The following is a 27,984-nucleotide window of genomic DNA, read 5'->3' as shown; positions in this document are numbered from 1 at the left end:
AAGAAACAACAACAGCAGCAACATAAAGAACAAAATAGTATTTTATTTCCTTTTTTTTTCAATATATTTGCTCCATATTTCTTTAGAAAACATGATTAATATCCATAACATACACACAAACCAAGTAGAATGTGCAGATTAAAAATAATCTCGTCTCTTTCCAGTAAATATAGTATCGTATTTGGACAGTTCTGAAAAATAAAGGCCCCTTGGTCCCTTTTGATAAATAAACTCCCAGAGAGAAGGGTCTCATCTGGGAAAGGGAGGCCAAGAAAGAGATCTGAAATCCATGTCCCACATTCAGTCAGGACTAAGTACTACAGAAAATTCAGACTTTTTTTTTTTTTGTTGTTGTTTTTTTTCCTCGAAACACAAAGACGTCCCAGCACGTTAATCAATACTAAACCATTTAATAGCAGAACAGTTTAAAGAGGGGGGGAAAAAAAAAAAATCAAGTTCAGAGACACACCTGACAACAGCGCAAAGTACAGGATGCTTCAGGAACTTGTAAAAGACTTTTTTTTTAATATATATGTATATAAAAGGCTTTAACAGTTTTGAGCCACCCACAATTTGATTTTGATACCTCAAAAAAAAAAAAAAAAAAACTCTGAGCAATATCCAAAAGCAAAGACGTCTAGGCTTATCCTCACCTAAGGACATCTGATCAGCTGTAACTTCTCACAACAAATGGCAAAGTTTGAGTTCATACGAATCTTTGCTGGTATTTAAAAATTGGATACAAACAACCTGACACTTTCCTTTCCATAAAAAAAAACGGTCCCAGACCTGCAGGACTGCCTGTTGTTTCAACATGTACATCAACTGTTCAATAAATGGCTTTTGTGTGTGTGTGTGTGTGTGTGTGTGTGTGTGTGTGTGTGTGTGTAGAAGATGTGCGCCCACTTGCATAAAATTTGAAATTACAACAACATTAAGCGCATGCTGGTAACAATTTTGCACAATTAAAACTTGCACAAATACAATTTCTACACAATTTTGGTTCAAGTTTTTAAAAAAAATAAAATAAAATAAAAACGGGGGAAAATGTCCTATAATAGACTAATATTCTTGTACATTTCATACCATACAATCATTTAACAAAATCTTTTAATATCCATTTTGAAAAAGCAAGAACGGATCTAATCGTGGAACTTGAACGTAATAACGGTAAAGTGCTGATTTGATGTTTCATCATGATGGTAATCGTTGAAGACCACCTCAGTCAGTTTTTTTTTTTTTTTTTTTTTTTTTTAAAAAAAAGACAACATTCAATATTAAGGCCTGGCTCTTTTTCACATGGTGCTCAAGGGTACAACAATAAGCACTTAAACAGTCATCAGAGCTTCAAGATGTACAGCATTGATTGTATTAGTTTTAGCTACAGGATCTCTGACCTTGCCCATGGAGAGATATCTGCACTGAAGATTTCAGCTCCAGCTCTTGGTTATTTATCACCACCTGCTCTGCTGATCCAAAGACACTTCCAAATAAAAGACGATACAACCGAGTTAACTGCCTTTTATCAGATCTCACATCATCCAATCAGCCCAACGTTTGAACCAAGGAGCTATACATTGTGCAATCGTGGCAGCTTCTGTATTTGCCTCTAAACTTCATGTATCTGAAGGAGCAGGACAGGAACTACATAATCATCTGGATGAAGCTTGATCAGCACAATAAGCTGATCAGAAGCTTTTTATTAGCCTGAACAGACGTATAAGGTTTGATCAGCTGGACACAGTTTGATTGGCTCCATTAGCAGAACAAACTGAGCTGCTCAAACAGCTGGACCGACTTTCGGCAGCTCAAACAGCTGGACCGACTTTCGGCAGCTCAAACAGCTGGACCGACTTTCGGCAGCTCAAACAGCTGGACCGACTTTCGGCAGCTCAAACAGCTGGACCGACTTTCGGCAGCTCAAACAGCTGGACCGACTTTCGGCAGCTCAAACAGCTGGACCGACTTTCGGCAGCTCAAACAGCTGGACCGACTTGCGGCACAGGATTTGGCTGAACAAAGAACAGCTTCATCTGCTGGAGGTAATTTTACTGAATTGATCAACTCCATCAAGTCTGATCACCTTGATCAGCTCGACAAAATGTAAACATCTCTAACGGATGGATGAGATCTGATCGGCTGGACAGTGTTCGATTCCCTTGATTGGTTGGACGCAGTTTGCCTGAATCAATTAGCTCAAATGTAGCCTGACAAGCTCAAATGGATGCAGTTTGATCAACATAATCAGACGTACAATCAGTTTGATTGACTGGATGAAATTTGATTTGTCAGTCAGCTGGACCTGCTTGAACAGCTGTTTGACCAGCTTGAACAGCCAGACAGTGATCAGCTTGAACATCTGGATGAGTGTTTGACCAGCCTGAACAGCTGTTTGATCAGCTTGAACAGCCGAACAGTGTTTGACCAGATTGGTCAGCTTGAACATCTGGATGAGTGTTTGACCAGCCTGAACAGCTGGACTGTGTTTGACCTGCTTGAAAAGCTGTTTGATCAGATTGATCAGCTTGAACATCTGGATGGTGTCTAATTATCCTGACCAGTGTGTTGCTCTCAATAAATCCAGCGAAATATTCAATCAGCTGGATCAGGTGTGAATGATCAGGGTCGGAATTGAAATCTTCAGAAATGCAGATCTTATGAGAACATAGAGGCAGCTGGTTTAAACACAAGCAACAGCAGAGGAAATTAGCATTTACAAAGCTTCAGCAAAATTTACAATTAGTCCTTAACAGCTCTGGTAACCTTTCCCCAAAAAAAAAACCTCACTAATTACTTTTCCACTGAAATTTCACAATTAGGTCAAAACAATACAAAACAAAGACGCTTCGATCGCCTTCTGAAAAACGTTTCCTCCTTTCGAGAAAAGTTGCAATCAGAAGCAAAATCATGCATAAGAACTTTGTCCAGTCATGAAGACGTACAGTCTAACAGATTTCTATATAAAACTAGATAAATATCGTAAGCGATCATTCCGACTTACACCACAATGGTAAGAAGTATGGCTTTTCTTCTTTACACCAAATCGAGGGATGGAATAAAAGGCTGATTTCCGAGTATTGAGTACACAGCATGGCGTCAGTGTATCGATGGGTGGTGAAGGGAACAAGCTTTTTAAGCCATTTTAAAAGGAATGCAGTGCTTTACAGGAAGATGTGCACAAGGCCCACGTTCAACTCGCTGTAAAACGCATCGTGTTTTTTTTTCTGCTTCCTGTAAACATACCGCACTTCATGCATTCATGTTTTTTTCTAAAATATTAAATGCACCATCAATGAGGACAAAATCAGTAACGATCACAGTGGCAAATCAAATATTGCAGTTGTATTACTTGCCCGAACGACCTTCTGAACGCAAACCAACAAAGCGCTGTGATGGTGGTGGTGAAAAAGTAAATAAATTTAAGTGTGAAATGGCTTTTATCACTTCATCAGTAAGAGTCTGATAAATGTTTCAGTGTACATTAACAGTACTAAATAAAAAAAAATAAGATAAAATTGAAGAGCTCGCTTATGGTTCAGTCCAGAATAAAACAACGCATCTGCGATCCAAAGCCCAACTCAATAGCGACATCCAGTCAGATTTCATAAGCTTATAAATCCTAAAATCTGAATTTCATGATGAATGTCTATGCAAACCGAGGCACGAAATCAAACCTGCATCTGAGGGGCTTTTTACACCTGGTCACTTCATGCGTTTTCTGTGATCAGATAGCGATCCGGATAGCTATATATAGACCAGGCCTAAATGTCCTCCGAAACGTTTTCGAGACGGATATAAATCCGGTGGTTCAAACCACTTCAGGAGGTGGTCTGGGACGCGTTTCAGATGAAACTGGACAGGTGTAAATGAATGTGGTTGTTCAAGCCACATACATCAGCGCTATACTCCTCCCAAACGGAAGTACGTCACTCGCAGGTGAGTCTCACAGTCGTGCATCGCGCCAGAAACGGAAATGAGGTAAAAACATATTAGCATTTTGGGCGGGAGCAGAAAGATCGGATCGATATCCGATTCGCCGAGACGCATTTATGTGGCCTAATGTAAATGGAACAGTTTTAACAAATCAGATAGCTATCGGATCAGAGAAAACACACGAAGTGACCGGGTGTAAAAAGGCCCTGAGACATGGCATCGGTATGAATCTGATAGTGAGGCGTGGTGTGTTGTGTTGTGTTGTGTTGTGTTTCAGACATGACATTCCCAGGATCCTGGAGCATGAAGCACACACGGTAAAATATAGATATTCCAGAGGAGGCCCAAATCAACAGCACTGCTTCGACACCTTAATCAAACAGCCGGAATTTTCGTTTAAATTACACAGAAACAAACACAAACACGACGAAGACGAAAGTGCAAACAAAGTGAAACAAGCTGTTTACATTTTTTTTTTTTTAAATCCTGCTGATATACTCAAGAGTCTGGATTTGGCATTTGAGTAAAATTTTACTGCCTGTTTCACAGGATCAGAAACTGGTGATTTCACAGGACAATGACGATCACTTTCTGAGCTAATAGTTAGCATGGCGTTAATAACACAACAGCTAGTCAGATGCTCACGAGGCTGACGTTACAGAACAGAAAAACGTAAAAAAAAAAAAGATCTGAATTTAAGAAATGAAGTTATTTAAACATAGAATAAAGTTGAAGAAGTTCTCGGTACTTGTGCTTCGGTACGTCTTTGTACTTTGCACAAAAGGCCAAGTGAAACATTTACACGTGCCGTGCCTTAGCTCTTAACTCACACGGATTTATTTTCCGGACTGTAAGACGCACCCTCGTAATAATTCCGTGGGGGAAAAACCACAACGTCTAATATCACTCGTTTCTTTGTCAGGTTTTTATTTAAACACTGGACTGTGCTGTGTGTTACAGACAATAAGGCAAATCTGTGACTTAGTTTAGTGCCTGAAGTTTGTGCCTACTTTGATTAAAGTGTTTCCTGTTTTCGCAGGAAATAAGTGCTTTTAAATTCAAAACTAATCCACTTTTTACCACAAGCTCTATTAGGTATCAGCTGTATATTCAATCTAAATGATATCTGTTAGATTAGATAAGGTTCAACTGCGACTTCTATACACCAACTGCCACATTTTTAGTTTTTATTTACAAGTTTGACGTTCGGGAATTTTTTCCTCACAAAAATTTTGGTTGAATAAAGTTTATAAAAAAAAAAAAAAAAATAAGAATAAAAAATAAAACAAACAAACAAAAAATTTTGATTAACGGAAAATGTGAAAAAAAGTTCGGTTGAGTACGATGAACTAAATTGCAAAATCTGGCAACCATTATTTCAGAGCATAACACCACCGAACATACACACATTACATTAAATTGTAAAATCTGGCAACCATCATTTATATAAAATGTGTAAAAGGTCGTTAATGAGTGTAGTGCTCTGACATAATGGTTGCCAGATTTCGCGATTTAATGTAAAAGGTGTAAAAAAAAATTCGGTGATGAACGTAATGCTGTGAAATAATGGTTGCCATATTTTGCGATTTTGTTTTTTGTGTGTCTCAAAATACTGCAGCAGTAATAAGTTTCATTCGATAGTTTTGAGATATTAATGATGATGATTTGTAAATGTAGCATGAAATTTTTTAACAAAAGACCGTGAAGTAATAATAATGGGGGAAGTCGTGGCCTAATGGTTAGAGAGTTTGACTCCTAACCCTAAGGTTGTGGGTTTGAGTCTCGGGCTGGCAATACCACAACTGAGGTGCCCTTGAGCAAGGCACCGAACCGCCCAAGCATAAATGGCTGCTCCGGGTGTGTGTTCACGGTGTGTGTGTGTTCACGGTGTGTGTGTTCACTTTGGATGGATTAAATGCAGAGAACAAATACTGAGTATGGGTCACCGTACTTAGCCGTATGTCACTTTTTCACTTTTTTAAAACACTGAGATGTTATAATGGGAAAGTGAGAGTTGCTATCTTTTGGGTCGAGCCACAAATCGCAGCTAATCCTTCAATTCGTTCAATGTTGGTGTTGCTTTTTCTGATTTCGTTCGGCAGAAACTGAACGAAATATAGAAATCGAACCGCATTCATGCTTAGAAGCTTTATAGCATCTTACAGTCCGGAAAGAAAAATGTCCTTGTGTGTGTAATCTGTGTATTTTTTTAAGTACAAGTGCGATTGTATGACACACATTTAAGGGCCGTGAAGAGCTTTTCCACTGAGCTGCAATAAAACTGTCATTGTGCTTTTGTGTGGACCAAAAATAAAAAAATAAATAAATAATAATAAGAAGAAAATAAAAGCGCCATCACACTTACTTGTCTGTCTCCGTTTTCATGCTGAAAAAAGAAAAAGTAACACAGTTCACAGCTTGGAGGCGAGAATTGAGTTGCGTTTTTAAAAATACTCAACTTTTCCCAATGAATTCGATTAAACGCACAGCAAAGAAATGTGGGGCGACACCAAACTCAGTCGAGACAAAGAAAGTAAGGGAAATGAATGAAGAAAATCATTTCTATCTTCCTAGAATGATGAAGTAATTGTATAGTCATTGTCATTATTACGTTATTGTGTAACTCCAGTCACCGAGAAGCAGAGACAGTTGATGGTTTGGTGGTGGGATGAATCCTGTAGCCCTTTATGTGATAAATTTAGAAACAGAGACGGAGACAAAACAAGAAAATCAGATTGAGAGAGAGAGAAAGAGACTCCGTGTGTGGTGTGTGTGTGAGAGAGAGAGATTTTGTGTGTGTGTGTGTGTGTGTGTGAGAGAGAGAGAGAGCGCAAGTGAGAGAGAGAGATTGTGTGTGTGTGTGTGTTTGAGACCGCAAGTGAGAGAGAGAGAGATTGTGTGTGTGTGTGTGTGTGTGTGTGAGCGCAAGTGAGAGAGAGAGATTGTGTGTGTGTGAGGGCAAGTGAGAGAGAGAGAGAGAGATTGTGTGTGTGTGTGCGTGTGTGTGTGTGCGTGCATGAGAGAACGAGAAAGAGACACACACAGACAGAAAGAGACAGAAAGTGTGTGCATGTGTGTGAGTGAGTGAGTAAGTGAGAGAGAGAGAGACAGAGCGAGACAGAGAGAGACTCCGTATGTGTGTGGTGTGTGTGTGTGTGCGCGTGTGTGTGTGTGTGTGTGTGTGTGTGAGAGAGAGAGAGAGAGAGAGAGAGAGGGAGAGAGAGATATTGCGTATGTGTGTATGAGAATAAGAAAGAGGCAGTGTGTGTGTGTGTGTGTGTGTGTGAGAGAGAGAGAGTGAGTGAGTGAGTGAGTGAGTGAGAGAGAGAGCAAGAGTGAAAGACAGAGAGAGAGAGAGAGAGAGAGAGAGAGAGAGAGAGAGAGCAAGAGTGAAAGACAGAGAGCGAGAGAGACAGAGAGAGAGAGAGCGAGAGAGAGAGAGAGAGAGAGAGATGTTTCGCACTCTCAGAGATGCTCATTAAATTCAGTATAATTGCTGTTGGTCTCCTCTGGCATTTTTTTTCTAAAAACCAACAACTGAAAAGGTTATTAAACACAAAAAAGACCACCAAAAGAACAAGAGAAAAAACAAACATATGTGAATGTTCAGACTGGAATGGGAAACGCTAAACAACGAGAGGAAACGACATCGAAGCAAAAGGGAACATGGATACATTCTGTGTCATAACAAGGAGTCGATCCTCCGGCGGATCCCACGTTCCCGTCTTCCCATTTCCGCCTGTGTGATTCCCACAGATGGCCTTTTCATTCCAATGAGAATTTAAATGCCTCTTTATCAAAATAAAGCCCGTGAAGTCAGTCGTGAAGAAAATCCTCCATTTTTTTTTAAAACGAGATTGCAGATTAAAAAAAAAAAAAAAAAAAGTCACGATGCTTTTCAAGTTCAGAAGTGGAAAACAAGGAAGTGTGTCTTCACTGCCATCTGGCTGTCTTCCCATATTCCAGCTTTTTGTCCTTATTAATGAAATAAGAAATGAATTCGGAAGAAGCAAAGTCTGCTTCGTGATGCGTCGTCTTACGACAGGGAGGAAAGAAGAGAGACCTCAAAAGGTGAACACTCCAAATAATTTAGTGAGCTCCTTTAAAACTAGGGAAAGTAAAATATGCACCAAAATATCTACACGGTTGAGAAGGCAAAAATAAATAAGGTAGAGAACAGTAAGGATAAAGGAGGACGAAATGAACTCGAGTTAAACTTGGTCTATAAAATGGCACCTTTTAGTCTGTGGCTGAAAGACAGAGGCTCCTGTTTCAGCCAGATACACAGCCAGCCTGAGGGGCCTGAGGGAGTCATCCATGGACCAGGACTCGCCGTACAGAGAGCTGTGCTGTGCTGTGCTGTGCTGAGCTGAGCTGAGTTAGCTGTCGCAGACGGGACGTCTACGGTTTCTGAGGGCCCGGGGACAGGACGACAGGAGTAGACAGTCCGTCCACGCTCAGAGACGGGATGTGGATCTGATTACTGCCGTTGGAGGGAAACTGTTAAAAGAACAAGGACAGATTAACTGCTGGAGACCATCAGGAAGTGGTCACACATCACACATCACTGTGATCACACACACAATCACTGCCCTGCTGCAACACACACACACACACACTGTCTCTCACGTACAGCCTCACCAGACTACCATACACAAGCTCTGAGGTATAACCCGTTGTAACAATAAAAAATAAAGTGAATTTTAAATTAAAGAGCTTTTTTACATCACTACATAGAGGAGTTCTCCTCCGTTACCTTGGGCTACATGTGACAATTAAACACACAACAAATTGTATGTTTATGGAACGAGTTTATGTTAAAATAATCCTTCTGGCTGTTTCCATGCTCGAGTGGATTATTTCTGTACTGTAACTGTACGGTCAGGAGTGTGTTATTGTGCTGTGTACGGTCTGGAGTGTGTTATTGTGCTGTGTACGGTCCGGAGTGTGTTATTGTGCTGTGTACGGTCCGGAGTGTGTTATTGTGCTGTGTACGGTCCGGAGTGTGTTATTGTGCTGTGTACGGTCTGGAGTGTGTTATTGTGCTGTGTACGATCAGGAGTGTGTTATTGTGCTGTGTACGGTCCGGAGTGTGTTATTGTGCTGTGTACGGTCCGGAGTGTGTTATTGTGCTGTGTACGGTCCGGAGTGTGTTATTGTGCTGTGTACGGTCCGGAGTGTGTTATTGTGCTGTGTACGATCAGGAGTGTGTTATTGTGCTGTGTACGGTCCGGAGTGTGTTATTGTGCTGTGTACGGTCAGGAGTGTGTTATTGTGCTGTGTACGATCAGGAGTGTGTTATTGTGCTGTGTACGGTCTGGAGTGTGTTATTGTGCTGTGTACGATCAGGAGTGTGTTATTGTGCTGTGTACGGTCAGGAGTGTGTTATTGTGCTGTGTACGGTCAGGAGTGTGTTATTGTGCTGTGTACGGTCCGGAGTGTGTTATTGTGCTGTGTACGGTCCGGAGTGTGTTATAGTGCTGCGTACGGTCAGGAGTGTGTTATTGTGCTGCGTACGGTCCGGAGTGTGTTATTGTGCTGCGTACGGTCCGGAGTGTGTTATTGTGCTGCGTACGGTCCGGAGTGTGTTATTGTGCTGCGTACGGTCCGGAGTGTGTTATTGTGCTGCGTACGGTCAGGAGTGTGTTATTGTGCTGTGTACGGTCAGGAGTGTGTTATTGTGCTGCGTACGGTCCGGAGTGTGTTATTGTGCTGCGTACGGTCCGGAGTGTGTTATTGTGCTGTGTACGGTCAGGAGTGTGTTATTGTGCTGTGTACGGTCTGGAGTGTGTTATTGTGCTGTGTACGGTCTGGAGTGTGTTATTGTGCTGTGTACGGTCAGGAGTGTGTTATTGTGCTGTGTACGGTCAGGAGTGTGTTATTGTGCTGTGTACGGTCTGGAGTGTGTTATTGTGCTGTGTACGGTCAGGAGTGTGTTATTGTGCTGTGTACGGTCAGGAGTGTGTTATTGTGCTGCGTACGGTCAGGAGTGTGTTATAGTGCTTGTACCACTGCTATGTCACAACAATAACAGTTCATTTTATTAATGAACAAGTCACATATTTCACCAGTTTATAATTAGATTTAAAGCTGCGGGACATCCGCGAGACAAGTTCGCTCCTTTTCTCACTTAAGCTGTAGCTGCGATTAACGCATTTCCTCACCTGCATCTCTCTCTCTCTCTCTCTCGCTCCTTGTAAATTTCCAGAAAAACTGGAAAGTGTAAACTCCTTAAACCCAAGAATTCTTCTCTACATACAGTACGTCTCCAAAACCTCACCCTGATTCTTCATTTCTTCTTGTTTATCTAGAACTATATCGTACTATAGAACCAGTAACGTATTAAAAGAGCGACAAACCATTCACTTAAAAAGCTGGAACCATTGACAGAGTCGTAAAGTCGTTTGAAAACAACACACGCTGATTCGGACCAATCAGACCGGAGAATTCAACCATGCTGTGATACGAGATATCACACAGATGTTTGTATGTTTAAATTGTATGTTTTGATATCAAACCCATTTCTGCTCTCTGAGATGCCCTGAGTGCTAAAATGTGAAGGTGAATGTGAAGAGTCCTGACACTTTTATATCAGCTAAAATATCGTCGCTGTCGGGCGGAAACCTCGTATGTCCAAATTTGGTCAATTTCATATTTTTTCACGTATCGATGCTATTGGTCAGTCCCCACGTGGGTCTGTTATTTTTACAAGTTATTAACCAATCTAAAGTCTTGAAAATATCTTGAGCGCAAATCTCATAACTCCATTGGACACTTCAACTGTCCACCTCTTCCTCACTCCGTGGGAGAGCTTCGCGGCATATTCCTCCTTAATAAGAGTCGCAACGAATCAACACGTCTTCTGAGGTAAATGTCTTCAAAACACTGGGCTCAAATAAAAAAAAAAAATCTTGACCCCCGCTAGTTCTGGTGCTCGTCTGAGGACAGGAATTTAGTGCAAGACAATCCACTGTAACGTGGACTAAACCCTGTGCACTGCAGATAAGGTACGGCGTTTTTTTAATTTCCTGAAAAATAACGGTTTTGGAGATACAAGGATTCCGCCCGACAGCGACGATATACTGATTAAAAATATCTCGTAAGTCGATGTATGTAAAAGGATTCAGGAAAATTCCTGGCTCAGGACTGCATCACACTGATGTACTCAATATACAGTACCCTTTAGCACCAACAGAGGGGGCTGTGTTCTTTTCCAAAAGCCCTTTCCAATGCGAGTAAATCCTTATGAGATTTATATGAATACTCAAGCTTGAGTATGAAAATACCACAAAGCTCGAGTCCAAGGCAAGTCAGGGCTATTTAAATTACCTAAAATATCAAGTCAGCTCATAAATCACACAGGAAAAATCCATGTTTGTATGGCATGTTCTGCAGGCTGGTTGTGACGAGTGCAGTGATTCAGGCTCATCATAAAGCAGGAAGCCGAGCGAGAGGTAGCAGATGGTTTTATGTGACCGTGCTGTGAAGCTGGAAAAGGTGTGAAAGCGGAAGACAGGAGGGGAATTCTCACCTGGAAGGAGAGCTTGGCAGGACTGCGCGGGGCGATGGGACTCAGCGTGCTCCAGAAGTGGATGGTGGAAGGGAGGGGACTCGGCGTCAACAACACCGGAGTCTGTAAGGGATAAAGAAATAAAAATACAATTCAGTGAATAATCAATCAGACGTTTTTCCCTTCACAGAGCAAATCTACCGCATGCTCGAGGTTATAGAAAAGGCCGGAGCTACATGTCTAACTGGGTAATAGATGAATAACGCTGTGCAGCTAGTGTCTTATTTCTTTCTAAGGTCTGTCACCTGTAACGGTGTCGGTTTACGATGGACACACCCAAGACTTTGTGGTTGTTTTGGTGTAAATTAGGCAGATTACACACACACACACACACACACACACAGAGAGAAATGGAGCATTTTGAAGTCTAATGTATCTGTGATTATGCTGTAAAGGATCATGTGTGAATGATAAACAGTGTCTGAGTTGTAGTTGATTACAGGTCTGTTAAAAAAATAATGGAGAATTATAAAGTCAGCTGACAGAAACTCTGTAGTTAAACCAGTGCTTTTAAATCTCAGACGCTCATATCAGCTTACAGATTAATAGTGTATTTGCCATGCGGTTACACACACACACACACACACACACACACACACACACACACACACACACACAGCATGAGACAAAACACAGAGATAACCATCACCCACACAGAAAAACACAAAATTACACTGGGGACACACACACACTCAAACACACAGAGACACATGCAGACACCCAGACACACCTGTATATAGAGACACACACACCTAGAGAGACACACGTAGAGACACACACGAAGAGACAGTCACACACACTCGCACACATTCAGACACACACACACATACAGACACACAAACACACACATTCAGACACACATACACATTCAGACACACAAACACACACATTCAGACACACAAACACACATTCAGACACACAAACACACACATTCAGACACACAAACACACACATTCAGACACACAAACACACACATTCAGACACACAAACATTCAGACACACAAACACACACATTCAGACACACAAACACACACATTCAGACACACAAACACACACATTCAGACACACACACACTCTGACACACACACACTCTCAGACACACACACACACTCTCAGACACACACACACACTCTCAGACACACACACACACTCTCAGACACACACACACACTCTCAGACACACACACACTCTCAGACACACACACACACTCTCAGACACACACACACACTCTCAGACACACACACACACTCTCAGACACACACACACACTCTCAGACACACACACACACTCTCAGACACACACACACACACTCTCAGACACACACACACACTCTCAGACACACACACACACTCTCAGACACACACACACACTCTCAGACACACACACACACTCTCAGACACACACACACACTCTCAGACACACACACACACTCTCAGACACACACACACACTCTCAGACACACACACACACTCTCAGACACACACACTCTCAGACACACACCCACCCACTCAGACACACACCCACCCACTCAGACACACACACAGACACACACACAGACACTCAGAAACACACTTGGAGTGACACACACACACACACGTCCCAGACTAAACAGGCTTTATATCATGGTCATGTTGCACAGAGTTCTCCTAATTTACTGCCCACTCAGACTATTTTCAGAAATCCACCTCCTTCTACAGCAATCTTGCTTTAAACAGAAATAGAGCTGCAGAGTTTTTCTGGTGAATAATTCCTTGGCTGTGTGCCGTGTCAGCGCCGCCCCCGGTGTTCTTTCCCTGGGTCTGCCTCGTGGGTGGCTGCTGTAACTGTGAACTCGTACGTCACTGAAGGAGGATGCAGAGGATTACAGTGAATCTGCTGCTCCAAACATGCAGCACAACTTGCTGAACACAAAGCAACCAAACGACCTACTCTTCATTTCTTTAACACGTGCATTCAGCCAATTTAGGCCTTAATAAATTATTTATAAAATAACATCCAAACACGGGGGCACTGTGGCTTAGTGGTTAGCACGTTCGCCTCACACCTCCAGGGTCGGGGTTCGATTCCCGCCTCCACCTTGTGTGTGTGGAGTTTGCATGTTCTCCCCGTGCCTCGGGGGTTTCCTCCGGGTACTCCGGTTTCCTCCCCCGGTCCAAAGACATGCATGGTAGGTTGATTGGCATCTCTGGAAAATTGTCCGTAGTGTGTGATTGTGTGAGTGAATGAGAGTGTGTGTGTGTGTGTGCCCTGTGATGGGTTGGCACTCCGTCTAGGGTGTATCCTGCCTTGGTGCCCGATGACGCCTGAGACAGGCACAGGCTCCCCGTGACCCGAGGTAGTTCAGATAAGCGGTAGAAGATGAATGAATGAATGAACATCCAAACACCGGCATGCGGCTAAACACGGAAAGGAAAGCATTTCCAAAACATGCTCCGTTTGTGCAGATCATTAAAACGCACGAACGCTGAGCTCCGTTAAAAAGCCATTAAAAAACAAAGAACGCCAGCCCATTAACGAATTGTAATTAAACCTGATCATTAATGTCCATTATGTTTAATTAACCGAGGAATGTGTGTCAATGTATAATTAAAAATCAGCCAAAAAAAATCATAAAAAGCTGAACACGGATTAAAAAAAAAAAAAAAAAAACAAACACAAACAAAGCAAGAAAAAAAAACTGCAAAGGGAATTTTTTTTTCTTAACTTGTACAAATAACCTGGGAAGTAAGAAATAATGATCAAATATAAGAGATCAAGATGTGACCTCAACACAAGAGTATTAAGTGAACGAGAAAACCTTTAACTGTCTCCGTATCCGAAGCACAAAGACACACAAGAGCGTGTGATGCACTGACCAAGGCGTGAGAGGTGATGACGGTGGGTGTGAGGGTGTTTGTGGTGCTGCTCGGAGCCAGCAAACTGTTCACCGCTGCGCTGACTTTATCCAGAGAGAGACCTGGAGGGAGCGAAGTAGGAGACGAGGGAAGCTCGAGCACGCGAGGCTTCTTGGATTTGGGTGGCTGCGCTTCCTGAGTGGAGGCTGGTTGCTGTGTTGCTTCGCTGGAGCTCGTGTCCTCCACTGAAACACATCGATAAGAAAAGAAGATTAATAATAAATAAAAGATCATAATAACCAGAGAACCTGATCTGTGAGTCTGAGCTGTGATGTACCAGGTGGATGAGACTCATCCTTCTGCTCAGATTCTACCACCGGCTGAACCGCAGGCTCAGGGCAGGAGGGTGGAGAGGCATCGACAGGCACCGGAGCCTCCGTAACTACTGGAGTGGACACAGGGATCATCTAGAACAGAAGAGCAAGTGCACGTTGATTGTTTGACCGTGTAGGCCGTTCTATAAGCTCAGAGTATTCTTAAGAGAGATCTTCACCTCCGCTTCGGGTTTGACGTCCAGGTCCACGATGTCCAGCAGATCCTCTCCAGGAGAGATGCTCGGATGATCTTTGGATTCCCCTACAGGTTGAGGCTTTATGACCACAAACACAGGGTGACCCTGTTGGGAACCGACCACACAGTCACTACCGGCTACCTGGATCAGCGACGTCAGCGAGCTGGGGTCGGACATGCTCGCCAGGTAGATCTGAGGGGGATCGCTGAGAGCCTGGTTCTTCTGCGGCTGGCCGTCCTGCAGGAAGTGTAAAAGAGGCGCGTTTAAGTATCGGAGGGAAAGAATAACGGATTCAGATCATATCTGTATCTTTAGTAATCTGGAAAGATGGAGACACAACGGAGACAGATTTGGACAAAGACTCAACTTATCTGCAAATTCCTGTCTTAAGGTTGCCATGGTAACTTCTAGACTAGGCTTAAAAAATGGTAGTTATTGTACTAACTGTAATAATGTTTTCCTGATTCGGAACTAGTCAAGCCGAATGCGCCGTTTTTCTATTTTGGTTTTTGAAAGTCAACATAGAGAAGCTTCGTATTTTTAGCTTTTTGGCTATTAAATGGGATTAAAATATACTACAGTAAAACTGATTAAAGCCTTTTTCACACACCGAGTGCTGGTCAGGCCAAAAAAAAACAAAAAACAAGAAGCTGGCACAAGGAGCAGGATTTATTTGGCTCCTGATGAAGTGTGAGGTCAGTCTGAGTGAGCAGAAACGTATCAGCCAAAACACAGACCAAAACACATCAAAAGAAACGTGAGGAGCGGCAGCGTGAAAAACCAAAGCTCTTTATTTTCCTCTGATTCTCACAGAAAGCACCCACGAGCTGCGGCACCTCCGTTTGTTTTACCGTCACCTACTCACAGGTTAGGACTCGTGTTAGGAACTTTTGTTAATAAAAGGTGCCAGGTTTGATTTATTTACAAACTGGGTGTAACGTCAGAACAAAAATCACCCGGAAATCGCTCTCGGGCTAATCGTAATCCTTACTAGAGTCGTGCAAGCCGTGCAGTGTATTCAAGGCTTAACGGGTCCTGGTCCTACACAGCATGACAATAAGACTGACACACACACACACACACACACACACACACACACACACACACACACACACACACACACAGTGACTGATACAACAACACTGTGCCTGCCAAATTAGCTGATAACAGCAGGCACAATAAACATGTTTACTCAGTGGGACTAAATTATAACGGGTGTAAGCAAAGCCTAATAAAGCATTGCTTGAAATTAAAATGTAATTTTCTTTATGCCATATTTTCTGCACCTGCTCAGAGGAAAACAAAGCACGACAATTACGCTCAATAAATCACCCACAAAGGAAGTCTCAAGTCCCAGAAACATAGTACAGACATCATAATATATCGTGGGATTATTTTTAAATTGTCCGTATGTACGGTTAAGCGTGCGTCAAATACTGCCGTAAGAAAATTCTAGAAAAAACTATAAACACTAGATGTACTTAAGCTGCGAACTTCCAGATGGAAGAGGTCTGAAAAGCTGATGGTTTGAGCCTAATTCACGGTGAGTGACCTACCGTAGGGGCAGCAGCGGAGGCGGAGGGCGTCTGTGGGCTGAGGGCGGGAGTGGCGCAGGGTGACGGTTGCGTCACGATCACCTGCAGCCCAGTGCTGTCGGCTGTAGACGGAGCGACCGCTGCGGCCTGCTGAGGTTCTGTCTGACACACCAGCATCTAGACGACGTAAAACAAGGTAAGCAAAAAACTTTCATTTCTGTATCTTTTTTTTATTTTTTATTTACACATGGTTACCATACTGAAAAAATGGTTAATGCACCGAGTAAAATATCCCCAACACAAGCCACGTCGTCTGAAGAAATAATTCAGAATTGTGCAATAAAGCTTGTAATGTGACTGCAATCTACTGGCAATATTTTTCTCTGAAAATCTCATTAGATCAAGGTGGGATTTAGTTTCCTGCTAAAAATGGCTCAAGGAAGTGCTGAGTGCTGAACAAATGGCCACCTTCAAAATTCACTCATTCGAAGACACTCAAAACAGTTGCACCGCGGCTGATGGACAGAGCAACGTTGTTGACGGAAAAACGTCTAAAGACCTACATCTCTGTTTGCTGTACGACCTCCTAAACCTTTTAGACTGATGATAATGTTAATCCATGACCTACTGATCCAGTATAAAATGTATTCACTAAGTCACTTCTGTAAGTCGCTCTGGATAACGACAGTGGCAGTCTCACCGAACGCTGTAAATATAAACAGAAATTACACTCGCCTCTTGTAGCAGCCGCTCGCTGCTGCCGAGTTTGGGCGTGTTCTCCACAGACAGCTCAGTTTTCACAGCTTTGCTGGAGCTCTTGCAGGGTGTCTGCAGGGACTGGATAGTGAACGTGGAGTAAAGCCCAGACTTCATGTAGTCGTTGCGGGAGCTGCGCTGCACCGAGCTCGGAGACGAGCGCTGAGACTGGTGTAGGCTCTTGGACAGGGAGGCCACGGTGGCACCGACGCCCCCTGCTGCTTTAGATTGGACAGACGCCTCGGTTTTCTCTCCGCCGATGAGCCGCTGGGTGTCTTCGGGGCTTCTGAGGCCGTCGGCCGAGTTAGGGTCGGGGAAGGTCACGAACTTGTAGACGAACTTCTGACCGCTTACTTTCTTTATGATGTTCTGTCGAGAAAGTCCGAGCTGATTAGTCAAGGCAATCTATTTTATACAGTATGTATAAAACAACCCCTTTTAACTGAACATCGATTCATTTCTAAATACAGCGCTAGATCATACCAGGTTGTAAGCCCCGCCCCCTCTACATTTCCAATTATACTGTAGTTTCCGATTACAACAAACTGATCAATAACACAAGATCGGAAATAATAATATTCCAGATTAAACACACACAGCGCCTCTCTCACTGTCACCTTGTCGTAGTAGTAGCGCAGCGCGCGGCTCAGCTTGTCGTAGTTCATGTTGGTTTTGTTCTTGCGCAGCCCCCAGAGTCGCGCCACCTCCTCGGCATCCAGCAGCTTAAACTCGCCGTCGTTGGACGTCCAGGAGATCAGGTGTCGCTGATTCTGGTCATCCAGGAGATGCAGCAGAAACTGCCACAGCGTGATGGACGGGTCCATGGCTGCACATAACAATATACGTGTAAATATATCGATAAAAACAAGAGCTATACATTACTGACATCGTCTCAAAGCAGCTTTACAGAAGTACAGAAACAGAAAAAGGTTTAAGCTTGAAATTTAAAATTAAGTGGAGGTGACGGTTGTAAATAAATGTCCTTGGAATTGTACAACCAAGAGAAACTAACAGGTCAGCGTGGATCCTAAGTGCGTTACAGACCTAACTTCGAATCCCTTCTTTGTTCCAAGCAATAAAAAGAAGTAGCACTGATGAGGGACTGACTGAGTCACTGAGGCACTGAAGTGCAGCTCCAGTACACCATCACCACACTTGTGCAGTCTGCTTCGCACCAAGCTTATTAAAATAAAATGAAGCTACATGCGCATCATAACGACTGAACTGCGTATCATAACGACTGAACTGAGATTTTAATAATAAGTCTCCTGAGCTAAAAGCAGACATTAGAATCAGTGCTGACCCTGAAAACCTTAAAGGTGCAGTGTGTAATGTGTAATGCCTCTGGATACGTAACAAAGAAATTTTAAATGTATATTCGAGATTGTATTAGTATTAGAGACACGGATGTCTCTCTGTTATCCTGACGACTCGATTTTAAATGTTCTGACCCAGAAATTAGCTTGTAAAAAATAAATAAATTGATTGATTGATTGATAAAAAGTGAGGCATGTGTAAATTCAAATAAAGGGTCAGGCCACTTAGGGGAAGTGTTTTCATATCAACTACAAGCAAGTCTGGGTTTGAAAATAACAAACGGATTCTTTAATCTGTCTGGGTTTGAAAATAACAAACGGATTCTTTAATCTGCCTAAACACATGCTACGTTACCTGAGCTTGATCGACGTGGACAAAAGTTCAGATCATTTGTGTTTTATTATTTTCGTTTTCATCGGCCCACAATCCGGGAACGTTTCTGTTGTGACCTCCTTTCATTTCTGATATCACAAGCACATGACCACTTGACCTCAGATCAGAAGCGTACGAGGGCGAGCGAGACGGAGTCAGAGATAAGAGAGCTATAACGCAGAGCTGAGCGTAATAAAGTTCTTTTATACGGCGGCAGAGCCTTTTTTTTGTGATGTAGGAGATCTGGAGTCGATCCCAGAGCAAGGGGAAGCTTTAACATGTGATCAGTTTACTGACTAACTGCCTGCAAAATGGAGAAGTTTATAGTAAGTAAGTAAGAAAGAAAGAGAGAAAGAGTGAAAGAAAGAGAGAAAGAGAGAGAGAAAGAAAGAAAGAAAGAGAGAAAGAAAGAAAGATGGATAAGACAAATTTTTGCCTGATAAATTAAATTACTTGAACGCAAAAATGTAAAAAATAATAATAATAATAAATTTCAACACAATAATAATAATTATAAGTAATGGAGAGTTTGAAACTAATAAAGTTATTTAAAGTGAAAGTTTATATGATGCATGTGATGTCTCCAAAGTGTGCTATAATTCATAGCGATCTCGATATTATACCATCGAATTATCCATCGTCACTGAAATACGTCAAGGAATTCAAAGTAGCGATAAAAGACTTTTAAAAAGGGATGTTATATTTTTTATATATTATAGAAAAATTATACTTTATTTGTTTATAGCTACGTTAAATGTTGACAAGCTTACCAGAAAATTAAAAGTTTTAATTTAATTTAAAAAAATATATTAATACATTTATAATTCATCATTCATTCATTCATCTTCTACCGCTTATCCGAACTACCTCGGGTCACGGGGAGCCTGTGCCTATCTCAGGCGTCATTGGGCATCAAGGCAGGATACACCCTGGACGGAGTGCCAACCCATCGCAGGGCACACACACACACACTCTCATTCACTCACACAATCACACACTATGGACAATTTTCCAGAGATGCCAATCAACCTACCATGCATGTCTTTGGACCGGGGGAGGAAACCGGAGTACCCGGAGGAAACCCCCGAGGCACGGGGAGAACATGCAAACTCCACACACACAAAGCGGAGGCGGGAATCGAACCCCGACCCTGGAGGTGTGAGGCAAACGTGCTAACCACTAAGCCACCGTGCCCCCCTACATTTATAATTATTTATTATATATATTTATTTATTATTAAACATTTAATTGGGGGCACGGTGGCTTAGTGGTTAGCACGTTATCACACCTTCAGGGTCGGGGTTCGATTCCCGCCTCTGCCTTGTGTGTGTGGAGTTTGCATGTTCTCCCGGTGTCTCGGGGGTTTCCTCCGGGTACTCCGGTTTCCTCCCCCGGTACAAAGACATGCATGGTAGGTTGATTGGCATCTCTGGAAAATTGTCCGTAGTGTGTGATTGCGTGAGTGAATGAGAGTGTGTTTGTGTGCCCTGTGATGGGTTGGCACTCCGTCCAGGGTGTATCCTGCCTTGATGCCCGATGACGCCTGAGATAGGCACAGGCTCCCCGTGACCCGAGGTAGTTCGGATAAGCGGTAGAAAATGAATGAATGAATAAATAAACATTTAATTATTTTTTTTATATTTTTTCCATGATAAAATTAAATAACCAATAAATAAAAATAATGCCTAGGTCTGATCTTGCAGTGGATTTTGTGATAAAGCTGGGGTTCTTGTTAGACTCCTAGCAGGAGAAGCAAGTCGAGTGTCTGAGAGCCGACGGCGTGCGTCATGAAGCCGATAAGAGCGTTTTTTGAGGCTGCGAATTAACCTTATTTCCATTCATCCTTCTCTCCGTCTAATTACGCAAGTGGTACTGAACACCTTAGAAACCATCGCCATGGTAAAAGCTTTTTCAGCAGCAGTAACTATGGAATAAAGAGTGTGTGTAAAATCTCCTGAGCTCCTCACATCAGCGGCGGCTGAAATGACTGCAAACACAATCACGGCGACTTCTGCAGCACTGAGGAAGACTAATTTAACACTCGTTACTATTAATCCTACAGGCTGTTAGGACCCTACAGCAAAGAGCGGAGACGCTGCACCGCTGCTTTTAACAGTTTTATTTCAGTCTTCCTTTAGCTGATATTCTCTGGATAACTGAGAATGACAGATAGTGTTTTTTTTTTGTTCTAGTATTATTGTTCTTAGATATTTTCCCATAAACTAACAGAAAATAACATCAAATAAATTTGACTTCAAAATAAAGTCAGGGTTCTTTCATTTGTGAAGTGATTTTATCTTTCTCTGTTTTATGATGTTCAGTTGTTTGCTTTCCTTCTTGAAACCAAAGCAAGAAGAAACATCACCAATCAGAGTGAAGCCTTCAAGATCCTGAAGCTTTTTGGCAGAAAAGTGTGACAGAAATACTGGTGGACATTACTGTCCTTACTCTCCCCCCCCCCCCTCCAACCCCCCTCTCCCTCCCTAACCCCCCGCCCCCCATTTCTCCATCCCTAACCCCTTCCCCGCCTCCCCCACCTCCCCCTTCTCTAACCCCTTCCCCGCCCCTTCCACGCCTTCCCCTCCCTAACCCTTTCCCTGCCTCCCCACGTCCCCACTCCCCCTCCCTAACCCCTTCCCCGTCTCCCCCTCCCTAACCCCTTCCCCGTCTCCCCCTCCTCTAACCCCTTCCCCATCTCCCCTTCTCTAACCCCTTCCCCGCCCCTTCCCCACCCCCTTCCCCATCTCCCCCTCCCTAACCCGTTTCCCCCTCCCTAACCCGTTTCCCCCTCCCTAACCCGTTTCCCCCTCCCTAACCCTTCCCCCTGCCTCCCCCTCTCCCCCTCCCTAACCCTTCCCCCTGCCTCCCCCTCTCCCCCTCCCTAACCCCTTCCCCACCTCCCTCACCCCTTCCCCGCCTCCCGCTCTCTCCCTCCCTCACCCCTTCCCCGCTTCCCTAACCCCTTCCCTGCCTCCCGCTCTCTCCCTCACCCCTTCCCTAACCCATTCCTCGCCTCCCCCTCTCTAACCCCTTCCCTGCCTCCCCCTCTCTCCCTCCCTACCCTTTCATCGTCCCCAACCCCTTCCCTCCTTCTCCCTAACCCCTTCCCTATACCCCCTCTCTTCCTCCACCCCCTCTCTACCTCTAATAAGACACTTTACTATTGAACATGAACACATGACAGTCTGACTCTGATCACTGAATGAAAACAAGCAGGTCATGTTCAGGACACTGCACTACTTTTACCCCGAATCTTCCAAAGTAAACTAAAGACGCTGAGGGTTTATTGCAGAATTAAAATATTTCTGTGGCTTGTAAAAGACACTGGATGACAGCCAGTTTGGCATAGTGGAAGTTCAAACGTTATACCTGTTCAATGCAAACTGCCAGTTCACTGACTTCATGACGTTAGTGGTTACACCATCGGGTCTACCTGGACTGGTTGAGGCTGGCCTGCTGAGGTCGAGAGTCATATACGCTTATGCCTCGTCTCAACCCGAGTCATTTCTATAAAGACGTGTAAATCAACGAACAGTTCGCAGTGAATTTAGGGCAACTTCAAGAAATGCCTGAAAAGATATGATATAAAACAGACCTGAGCTGCCCTTAGGACAAAATGTCACACAATTACAGAAACTAGACATTTGCTAAGGGAGAAATTTCCCATGTCTACGTCTGTCGCTTTGAATGGAAGACACACATCAGACTGTGACCTTCAGGGTCAGAAAAGTCTACAAAACCTTACAGATTGTCTCAAACCATCTCCACATGACAAAAACTTTAGCAGCTTTTGGACCTCATGAGATGATTGTTGAGCGTTTGGAAGTAAAAGACACAAACACTGGCTTCCTGATAAACACATTGCAGATTCTTCACTGCAATATTACGTTTTCAAGATAAGTAAATACACTTAATTGCTTATTTGGTTTGTGCAATATTGCAATTTCAGCTTCACTACAATATATATATATATATATATATATATATATATATATATATATATATATATATATATATATATATATATATATATATATAAATAAAAAAAACACTGCCATGACATCCGATAATGTTTACTCTATTACACTACAGGACCTGAGTGTGTGTGTGAGTGTGGGCACGAGGGAGTGAGTGTGCAAGTGAGTGACTTGAGGAGTGACAGAGTGACCATACGTGTGTGAGTGAGTGAGTGAGTGAGTGAGTGAGTGATTGTGCAAGCGAGTGAGCAAGTGAGCGAGCGAGTGAGTGGCTGAGTGTGTGACCGAGTGTTAGTGACCGAGTAAGTGTGTGACCGAGTGTTAATAACAGTGAATGAGAGTGCAAGTAAGTGAGTGAGTGAGTGACAGAATGACCCTGCGATTGTGAGTGAGTGTGTTAGTGAGAACACTACTGACAAGGGATGTAAGAAGATAGTGTTAGTGATCAAGTGTTAGTGACTGGCGTGTGAGTGTGTGTGAGTAAGTAAAAGTTATGAAGCAAAGAAAAAGAAAGCTTTATTTTTGTAAGGATAAATGAATGTTATGATCATTATCACAAGGCTATTACAGTCTAATAAATACAAGCATGCATGCACACACACACACACACACACACACACCTGTTAGTGCAGAAGGGAAGAGGGATGAATAAAAGAGCAGATAGAGAGAGGGGCGGTGGAGGAAGGCCGGTATAAATCTGTTTTCACTTGTCAGGCATGATGGCCTCAGGAGGATGGAGAGAGGCCTTTTCTTTTCTGATCTTTAATAGCCAATTATCTTCAGTTCTCCAGCGGCGAGGCCTGGCACGATTTATAACACCTGAGAGCGAGCAAGCTGAGCGGCCAGACGCATGCAGAATTAACGTTAGCATAAAATCAGGGCCTGCCAAATAAAAAAAAAAAAAAAGAAAAGAAAGCCCAACCCTAAAAGCCAGCATCAGACCGAGCTCACGGCTTACTGACAAAGAGAACGCCAACATGTTTATTCTCTACGCTGTAACAGCACCAGATGTGTAGGATTGAAAGCTTTGGGGTAATAAAACGGAGCTCACCAGTTGCAGCATCGAGCCGCATAAGAGTCGACTCTGGGATGTAAGAAGATAGATAAATAAAAGACACTTAAAAAATGAACAAGTGCAAGAATGTCATTTTATAACGGATAAGTTTAGATCATCATCATTTGAGAATACTATTAAAAAAGAAAAAGAACACAACACTGAGATTTCCAAGACTTTCGACACGAGACTGAAGTGGCTCAAGTAGTTAAGGCTCTGGGTTGTTGAGCGCCAAGCTGCCACTGCTGGGCCCTCGAGCAAGGCCCTTATCCCTCACATGCCATCTTGAGTTATTCCTTCTACTCCCTTAGCATGAAGACACGAGCGTGCTCTTACTCTATGCAGCTTCATCACCTTTAAGTTCTCCTTACTCCAATGTACACAAATGTACGCAAGAGGAAGTTCTTCATCAAGAGCAAGTTCTTGATGTTGATGTCTTGAGAGCAAGAATAATGGGCAAGCGTCAGGATCTGAGCGACTACGAAGAGGGACAGACGGTGATTTCAGTACAACTGGGAAGAAGCTGTTCCTAAACAGACAACAGGTCTTGGGAGGTGTTCCAAATACTGTATATAGGGGTTAATACCTAATAAAAGTGATTGGAGGAAGGACACCCTGTGATGCACTATGGGAAAAAGGCGAGCTGGCAAAGGCAGTGTGATGTTCTGGGCGAGGAATGACATAGAAATGATGTACTGAAATGATCACTATAAGAGAAGGAAAACGATAGAAAGAGCAGCTCCAGATTCTGTGGTTCGACCCCTGAGCTCGAGCTACTGACTTGCTTGGTCTCTCTGGGACGTTCCAGGTTCGTACGAATTCCTCCCTGCTCACGGTAACAAGAAGTGAAACCATGCTGAACCGTGGAGTTGTGGCTGATGCGGTAAGGCTCTGGGTTGTTGATTAGAGGATCAGGGTTTGAGCCCAAGCACTGCCACGGTTGGGTTATGAGCAAGGCTCTTAACCCTCACTGCTCCAGGGTGCTGTATCATGGGACACCAACCTCCAAAGTATGTGAAGAAAAAAATTTCACTGTCCTGTAATGTATATGTGACAAAATAAAAGCTTCTATTCTGTTCTATCTAAGAGTAAGCAAATGAAGTGACAGGCGAGCGAACTGACGTTCCCTGTTTGTATTCCCTGCTTATGGTATTCCCATGATAGACCCCGGATCTACCGTAACCCTCACCAGGATAAAACGCTAATCCATCTCATTGACCGCTGCATCCGATCTGAATAGCAGTAAAGCGGTAGACGTCATGAGCCTACAGACAGAGCCTCTCTATCAGAAGTGCTCTCCCTCGCATTCCCGTCCTGTCTGATCTTGCTTAACTAAGCAGACTGTCTTTGTAAACACATCCAGCACTTAAATCCCTGCAGCGCTGCTGTGTTTTTCAATAGTAATTTCATATGATTTGGGGAAGACTATCAGTCTGTCGAAGTGGAGAGACCTGATGTTCCGGTTTGCAGAAAGACGTGAGGTAGTGAACACGCTGAAGCATGTTACACAACAGAGAACACAACACTAACTACATTAAACCGTGTCCAATTCGCAAAATATCCCTGCTAGAAAAACTCAACTGCTATGGATTCGTTATTAGCTACATCGCACTCGGGTGTGAAGAGAGAGAAAAAAAAAAAAGCAAGGTGGTCCCGCTTTAGTCTCGCTCTGGTCTCAGAGGAACTCCAGTCTGAATCCACACGACTGCAGGAAGCCAAGTGAACACCATGTGTTTCGAGAATGAAACGATCTGGAAATTGAACCAGACTAACAAAAAAAAAAAAGAGTGAATAAGTGACAATTTGCATAATAAAGATGATCAATGACCAACAAATTCTGTTTTTACCTTCTGGATCATTTAGAAAACAACCAACAAACCAAATGATTCTGACCTTTAGCATACTTAAGCAGTGTCCACTCTATTATTCCTCACTTTTTTTTTTTAATGTTCCTTAAATCTGGGCTCCTTAGTGCACGTATTTTTATTGAAACTGTGAGCTGAAGCCCATTAGTCCGTGACGTCCGTGACGCTTACAACTCTGACTTACAGAACAGATATTATCATTTAAAAAAATGTAAAAACCTTTTTACACGATAGACTCATTTCCCTCTCAACTACATTTGTTCCCAGCAAGAATGCAGGAGGTTCATGGATACTTGTTTAACATGAAAGTGTTTCAAGATTGTGGCCCAACTAACCGCCAAAAACGAGAGCACAAAAAAAAAGATAAGAGTCTGGTTTGACAGCAGACATGCGTTCTTCAAATACAGCCTTTTTTTTTGCAGATGAAATCTTTTTCCGGCTGAAAAAAAATCCAGCTAGTAAATACCGGCGTATGGAATGCAATTAATGAAGTTGTTTCTCAATGAACCTGTGTGGGTTTCCTCCGAGTTCTCCGGTTTCCTTTGTCATGCTGGAATACAAACCAGCGACTCTAAAGTGTGTGTGTGTGTGTTAGTGAGTGAGTGAGTGAGTGAGTGTGTGTGTGTGTGTGTGTGTGTGTGTGTGTGTGTGTGTGTGTGTGTGTGAGTGAGTGAGTGAGTGAGTGAGTGTGAGAGAGAGTGAGTGAGTGTGTATGTGTGTGAGTGAGTGAGTGAGTGAGTGAGTGAGTGAGTGAGTGTGTGTGTGTGAGAGAGAGAGTGAGTGAGTGTGTATGTATGTGACTGAGTGAGTGAGAGTGTGTGTGTGTGTGAGTGAGTGAGTGAGTGTGAGAGAGTGTGTGCGTGTGTCTGAGTGAGTGAGTGAGTGAGTGTGTGTGAGAGTGAGTGAGTGAGAGTGTGTGTGTGTGAGTGTGTGAGTGAGTGGGTGAGTGAGTGAGAGAGTGTGTGTGTGTGTGTGTGTGTGAGTGAGAGTGTGTGTGTGTGAGTGAGTGAGGGAGTGAGAGTGTGTGTGTGAGTGAGAGTGTTTGTGTGTGTTGCTCTGAGAAGATAAGGTGTCCCATCCTATGGAATTGTGGTAGCCTAGTGGTTAAGCTGTTGGGCTACCAATCAGAAGCTTGTGAGTTCGAATCCCACGTCTGCGAAGCTGCCGCATGGTCTCATGACTTTGACTGCATGTCCAACAGGTAGCTAACGGGGCTTTTTGTCCGAAAAGCAACCAGTGTGTGTATGCAAACGAATCAGGAAGCTTTTCCAACAAAACCCCTCAAACCACTAATGCGCAAAACGCACATCAAACACGACCCAGACACCAAGGTGTGAACTTGGGCGCTTGTTTTCTGTGTCAGCTCAAAATCTCAGCCCTCCCTCATGACACAAGTCCGCGTGTATTCATCATCGTAGTCATCTATTAAAGTCGACTTGACTACAGGACGCACAAAAAAAAAACCCCACATCCGATTAAACACATAACGAGCAGGAAAGCGGAATTAACTCACCACTTATGAGAGGGTTGGAATCCATGTTCGCGTTGATCCTGTTTGATTTCAGCACACAAACTCACATATCTGCGTCTAAACCGAGCCGAAAGTCGCTTTCCTGGACGAAAGCGAGCGCGATTTGGTTGTAGGATTATATAAGAGTGCTGCCATGATGCTAACACATACATGCACCTCTTCGTCCATGTTAGCCGCCGCAATGTTGTTAGCTACAAGCTAGCTGCTTATCAACACTATCTATCCACCGCTAAGGCACTCGGAGGCTGGTTTAATGTCCCCCTGCTGTTTGAATCCGCTGTAGGGGGGGAAACGAGGAGGGTTTTAATATCTATATTAAAACACCTGGATTAGAAATACGACAAGTGAAGAAGCGAATAAATGTATTAGTTTAAGCTAAACTGATTAGCTTAACGGTTAGCAACCGTCTTCTTCTTCTTCTGCTACTAAACCGTTGGTGCTGAAATAATGTTTACTTTCATCCCGAGTACAACAAACATCTCTCGTTTCCCACCATGACTAAAAGCAGTAATAACATAAAACCTCACCACTAAAGAGACCTAAAGTTTAACCCCGACGTCCCTGATCTTTATTAGGAAAACATGTATGAATAGAAATATATATATATATTTATTATCTTTTTCTTTCCTTTGCTTCCTGTTCTGTATTAAAACGCGCTCAACTTTTTTT

At 43.1% G+C, this 27,984-nt stretch overlaps 2 protein-coding genes across 3 annotated transcripts in view; both read right to left on the bottom strand.

Moving 5' to 3' along the window:
- Nucleotides 1–8,297, bottom strand: part of si:ch211-180f4.1 (uncharacterized protein LOC100144405 homolog) — a 50,971-nt gene extending 42,674 nt beyond the window's left edge. Inside the window, exons 1-2 of one of the 2 annotated variants that reach the window (XM_060881041.1) lie at nt 8,170–8,297; nt 6,299–6,319 (exon numbers count right to left, since the gene is read on the bottom strand). The gene's annotated coding sequence lies outside the window, so the exon portion shown is untranslated. The remainder of the gene's footprint in view (nt 1–6,298; nt 6,320–8,169) is intronic. The other variant, XM_060881042.1, reaches the window with a different exon arrangement.
- elk1 (ETS transcription factor ELK1) lies at nt 24–27,977 on the bottom strand. The gene is made up of 9 exons (XM_060881043.1): nt 27,298–27,977; nt 17,817–18,025; nt 17,179–17,568; nt 16,465–16,620; nt 14,891–15,145; nt 14,675–14,804; nt 14,359–14,582; nt 11,465–11,566; nt 24–8,433 (listed from the first exon to the last, which is right to left on the bottom strand). The coding sequence occupies exons 1-9, from the start codon at nt 27,320–27,322 to the stop codon at nt 8,335–8,337; spliced, it is 1,590 nt and encodes a 529-aa protein (XP_060737026.1). The 5' UTR covers nt 27,323–27,977; the 3' UTR covers nt 24–8,334.
- Nucleotides 27,978–27,984: the final 7 nt, after the last annotated feature.

The sequence above is a fragment of the Tachysurus vachellii genome, chromosome 11 (assembly GCF_030014155.1).
Source record: "Tachysurus vachellii isolate PV-2020 chromosome 11, HZAU_Pvac_v1, whole genome shotgun sequence".
Taxonomy (NCBI): Eukaryota; Metazoa; Chordata; class Actinopteri; order Siluriformes; family Bagridae; genus Tachysurus; species Tachysurus vachellii.
Note: the sequence above shows the minus strand (reverse complement) of the source record. Positions and strands in the feature narration are given on the sequence as shown.

Excerpts from the sequence above, each read along its gene's own strand:
- elk1 (XM_060881043.1), bottom strand. The coding sequence starts at position 27,322 with ATGGATTCCAACCCTCTCATAAGTG. Across the intron at positions 11,567-14,358 it reads TCATCACCTCTCACGCCTTG|ACTCCGGTGTTGTTGACGCC; the intron begins GTCAGTGCATCA and ends TATCCCTTACAG. Across the intron at positions 8,434-11,464 it reads CTGCCAAGCTCTCCTTCCAG|TTTCCCTCCAACGGCAGTAA; the intron begins GTGAGAATTCCC and ends TTCTTTTAACAG.